The sequence below is a fragment of the Heteronotia binoei genome, chromosome 3 (assembly GCF_032191835.1).
Source record: "Heteronotia binoei isolate CCM8104 ecotype False Entrance Well chromosome 3, APGP_CSIRO_Hbin_v1, whole genome shotgun sequence".
Lineage (NCBI taxonomy): Eukaryota > Metazoa > Chordata > Lepidosauria > Squamata > Gekkonidae > Heteronotia > Heteronotia binoei.
In genome coordinates, this window is record NC_083225.1 from 87,295,211 (window position 1) to 87,300,511 (window position 5,301).

The window sequence follows — 5,301 nt, forward strand, 5'->3', positions numbered from 1 at the left end:
TGCTAACGGTATCGAAAGCTTTGGTAAGGTCGACAAAAGTCACATACAGAGCCTTGTTCTGTTCCCTGCATTTCTCTTGGAGCTGCCTGAGAACAAATACCATGTCGGTGGTGCTCCTGTTAGCTATGAAGCCGCACTGGCTCTCTGGGAGGAGTTCTTCTGCAATGGTGGGCACCAGTCTGTTCAGGAGTATTCTGGCAAGGATTTTGCCTGCGATGGAGAGCAGGGTTATCCCCCGGTAGTTGGAGCAGTCTGACTTTTCCCCTTTGTTCTTGTATAGGGTGATGATGATTGCATCGCGAAAGTCCTGTGGTAGTTTGCCTTGTTCCCAGCAGGTGACAAGTACTTTGTGAAGTGAGCTATGTAGTACTGTGCCCCATGCTTCCAGATCTCTGGTGGAATTCCATCAACTCCTGCTGCCTTGCCACTTTTCAGTTGCTTGATGGCTTTAACAGTCTCTTCTAGAGTGGGGATCTCATCCAACTCTGTTTTCACTGGTTGAAGTGGGGTGAGGTGAATTGCTGAATATTGAACTACGCGGTTGGCACTGAAGAGAACCTGAAAATACTCTGACCACCGGTTCAATATGGATGCCTTGTCTGTGAGGAGCACTTGGCCGTCTGCACTACGGAAGGGACTCTGAGTCTGATATGATGGACCATATACTGCCTTCAGGGCTTCGTAGAACCCTCTTAAATCACCAGTGTCTGCACACAGCTGGGTTCTCTCAGCAAGCTTGGTCCACCACTCGTTCTGAATGTCTCGAAGCTTGCGCTGGAGGTTGCTACATACAGCGCGAAAGGTTGCTTTTTTCCCAGGACAGGAGGGCTGAGCAAGATGTGCTTGGTAGGCAGATCTCTTTTTCGCCAGTAAATCTTGGATCTCTTGATTGTTCTCATCAAACCAGTCCTTGTTCTTCCTTGTGGAGAACCCAAGGACTTCTTCAGAGATCTGCAGGACGGTAGTTTTTAGGTGTTCCCAGAGTGCTTCTGGAGAAGGGTCTATGGGGCAACTGGGGTCCTCAATTCTTGACTGGAGTTTTGCCTGGAAGGCAGCTCTAACTTCGGCTGACTGGAGACTGCCAACCTGAAACTTCCTCCGAGGGATACCTCCTCTCCTGGGTGTGGGTTTAAAGTGAAGACGGAGATTGCAGCGTACAAGACGATGATCCGTATGACATTCTGCACTGGGCATTACTCGGGTGTGTAAGACATCTTGAAGGTCTCTCTGGCGCACCAGAATGTAGTCGATAAGGTGCCGTGGGTGCATCCAGGTTGTCTTCAGACTGTTCTTCTGCTGGAAGATAGTGTTGGTGATGGTGAGCTGGTGCTCCATGCAGAATTCTAGCAGGAGGCGCCCGTTGTCATTGCAGTTGCCAATGCCGTGTTTGCCAAGTACTCCTTTCCAGGCTTCCGAGTCTTTACCTACTCTGGCATTGAAGTCGCCAAGGATGATCACCTTGTCCTCTGTAGGGGTCTTCCGTACGAGGTTGTGTAGATCTGCATAGAACTTGTTCTTTTCTGCAGGATCTGCTTGAAGGGTTGGGGCATACACACTGAAGAGTGTTGCATGCTGCTTGTTTTGAAGTAGGAGGCTCATGGACATGATGCGATCTGAGTGACCTGTTGGCAGGTTTTCGAGTTTGGAGGCAATGGAGTTCCTGACCATGAAGCCAACGCCAGAAAGGCGGCTCTCAGCCTTTGACTTACCTGACCAGTAGAGGGCATAGCCAGCACCGTGTTCTTGAAGACTACCTTCCTCAGGGAAACGGACCTCACTGAGAGCTGCTATGTCGATATTCAACCTGAGAAGTTCGTGGGCAACTAGAGCAGAGCGTCGTTCAGGGCGACCACTGTCTACTGTGTCAAGCATGGTTCTGATGTTCCAACACGCAAGCTTTAGTCTTTGCACACTTTGTGAGGCAGGTGCATGCCTTTTCTTTGTTGTTATTTTTTGACCGCAAGTAAGGATGCCCGTTGACCGCGGCTAGCCAACTGGGGTGGAGGAGACGAGCTTTGTTTAGGCCACCTTTTCTAGGCCCCTCTCCGTGTGGAGCAAGCAGTGCTGTCCCTAGATAAGGCTGCTTGGTCGTTCAGGGTGCTGCCGAAAAATGCTTTCGTCTCCGGGTTAGCATCAGGCGACCAATACCCTGAACCGCCTACATGCAGGATCGGGACTGCGGCTTCCAGTGGCACCTTCCACCTGCCGTTTCGCCCCTTGCCCATCGCTGCAGGACTTGATGCGTTGTGGGTTGTGTATGTGGATTTGCCCTTCAGGCCTGCGCAGAGGAATTTTTTAGGTGAAGCCCAGTGTGCGCGGTACTGGCTCCACCCTTTCACCTGGGGGTCATCTGCCATGGCCCAGTAAGCCGGGACGCCGGCAGCGAGTCCTCCAGGTGGTAGGTGTTACATTAACGAGCTCTATCTGCCCGGGTTTGATGTTAGAGTTTTCCTTCTCTTAGGCTGGCAAGGTTGGTGGGCCCAGCCTGCCCATCCGGTTATACCGCCGGACAATTCGGTCGCACCATGACGTAGCAAACTCTGTGAAAAACGGGGGGGACCAGTGAGAAGGTGTTGCTACGGATGCAGTAATGCAGGAGAGGCCATTGCAGTGACCATCTGCCAGGCATAGCCAGACAGTGACCACGCGGCATTCATTACACCGGGAGAGGAGAGGCTATGTATTGCGCATATGCTTTCCCTGGGGGGGTAGGATACCCAGAGGGAGCCCACCCCCCCACCCCCCACCCCATCTAAGTACAAGGGAAACTAATAACGGCCACTAGAAAAATATTCTCAGACTCAAAAGGTAAAGCAAAAATAGATAAATTATCAGAGGAATAGCTTCTAATCTAGAAGAACTCTTAGCCTCAAGGCAGTTTACAGGCAGGGTCCTTTCTCTGGCATTGTGGCTAATAGCCACTGATGGACCTCTGCTCCATATTTTTATCTAACCCCCTCTTGAAGATGGCTATGCTTGTAGCTGCCACCACCTCCTGTGGCAGTGAATTCCACATGTTAGTCACCCTTTGGGTGAAGAAGTACCTCCTTTTATGCATTCTAACCCGACTGCTCAGCAATTTCGTTGAATGCCCACGAGGTCTTCTACTGTGAGAAAGGGATAAAAGTACTTGAAGCTTTTGAGGGGGCGTGGCTCGCAGGGCGGAATAGGAATCGGCCATTGTAGTGGCTGCAGCTGGCCTAGTAAGAAGGACGCAAATATGGCGTACGGGGGCCTTGCGGTGCCTATCATCGTCATGAGCGTTTTCTGGGGGGTGGTCGGTGGCGTCCTCCCGTGGTTCGTGCCTAAAGGGCCTAATCGAGGTATTATCAACACAATGCTGGTGACCTGTTCTGTTTGCTGCTACCTCTTTTGGCTGATTGCAATCCTGGCTCAGCTCAACCCCCTATTTGGACCACAGCTAAAAAGTGACCTGATCTGGTATCTTAACCTTCACTGGCATTGACGATATCCACTTCTACAGTGGGCTATGAATTTGTAGCACTCCAATGATCCAGTGGTGCCTTTAATCACCGAATCATCCAAGACTACTTTGATGCCTTATGACTTGATCTGTTACCAAAAAAAAGAACCGCTTAAAACATTTCCTGTGTTTTTTACACTGCTGAAAGTGCCTGTTAAATACCACATACCTCTTCAGTATACTTTTGTACATCGTTATGAAATGTCCCATCTTTTTTTCCCTTCCTGCATGAGGGCAACTGGAATGGAGCACTGTCTCACTCCAGATGTTTGCCTTCCAATCTTGAGACTCTTTATTGTATCTTTAAAAATATACATGGTTGCTTATTGGAGATTGTATCTCAAATCTGGAATAATTTTTTTTCTTAATGTAAAAAAAAAAAAAAAGTACTTCTTTCTCTACTTTCTCCATCCCATGCATAATCTTGTAAACCTCTATCATGTCACCCCACGGTCGATATTTCTCCAAGCTAAAGAGCCTCAAGCGTTTTAACCTTTCTTCATAGGGAAAGTGTTCCAAACCTTTAATCATTCTAGTTGCCGTTTTCTGCACTTTTTCCAATGCTATAATATCCTTAGACCCAAAATCAGGAGAATATGAGAATTCAGAAAAATATCTCAATTGTGCCTCCCCCCCCCCCCCACTTTGATACCATGGGGCATATATATAAACACAAGATGGGGAGGGTAATGAGATATCTCTGCCTGGTGGGGGTTCAGATTTTACACTTCTTATTTCTACAATTAACACTAAATTTGGCTATGTACCTTTTCTGGTCATGGATCTGATTTATAAAAAGACAGGTCTCTTTCTGTAAAGACACCTGGTTGCTTGTGCCTTCAAGAGGAGAGACCTGAGATGAAAATTTTCTTTCCTTCTTAATATCTCAGGGCACTGCATTCTAAAAATTATTATTCATTTCACCCTTTTCTGGTTCTGTTGAAGATTTCAGACTGAGAAAAGAGAAGACGATTAACATTCCTTCCCACTGAGGGGAGGACAGGAAGGGAAAAGTCCCCTATGCAAGCACCAGTCGTTTCCGACTCTGGGGTGACATTGCTTTCACAACGTTTTCACGGCAGACTTTTTATGGGGTGGTTTGCCATTGCCTTCCCTAGTCATCTACACTTTCCCCCCACCAAGCTGGGTACTCATTTTACCGACCTTGGAAGGATGGAAGGCTGAGTCAACCTGGAGCCATCTACCTGAAAACCCTGCTTCCACCGGGGATCGAACTCAGGTCGTGAGCAGAGCTTAGGACTGCAGTACTGCAGCTCTAACACTCTGTGCCACGGTGTTCTTGTGGGGGAAGGGCAGGAGGACTGCAAATTTGCAATCTTTAACTTCCCTAAGCCAGGCTCCAATTTGGGGCTGATTTAGGCACTCTCTGTAAATGCTCAGAGGCCTTCCCTTGAGCCTGAAATTTATAGAACTGTAGCAGTAAATATTTAACAAAACTAGTTTAATCTCTCTTTCTCAGAGATATTTAGTTCTGGCATTTTAAAGGTGAAAATAAAGGTACAACTCTCTAAATCTCTTTATCAATCATGGCAATAAATTGTATTTATTTAATTTGCATCCTGGCTGCATTTTAAAGGAGCTGAACATAAGTTCTTTTGGGCTGACTGTAATGCAGTATCCATGTACCAACTAAATTTTAATACTGAAATAGCTAAATAGCCTTAACTGGATACACCACGAAGGTTTGGGAGGCATAAAATAACATAATGAGTACATTTCTTTGCCTAGCCTAACCCGGACTAAAGCCAATTATGCTGAACAGCCTCCTGACATAACTCCATTCGGGGAAACCCTTG

The 5,301-nt window shown here is 47.5% G+C and overlaps 1 protein-coding gene across 1 annotated transcript; it reads left to right on the plus strand.

Moving 5' to 3' along the window:
* The first annotated feature begins 3,149 nt into the window (after positions 1–3,149).
* Positions 3,150–3,871, plus strand: LOC132568381 (V-type proton ATPase subunit e 1-like). The gene has a single exon (XM_060234128.1). It carries the CDS (start codon positions 3,221–3,223, stop codon positions 3,464–3,466), a length of 246 nt encoding a protein of 81 aa, XP_060090111.1. The 5' UTR covers positions 3,150–3,220; the 3' UTR covers positions 3,467–3,871.
* The last annotated feature ends 1,430 nt before the right edge of the window (positions 3,872–5,301 follow it).

What these genes read in the sequence shown, in the direction of transcription:
- LOC132568381 (XM_060234128.1), top strand. Translation starts at nt 3,221, where the DNA reads ATGGCGTACGGGGGCCTTGCGGTGCCTATCATCGTCATGAGCGTTTTC.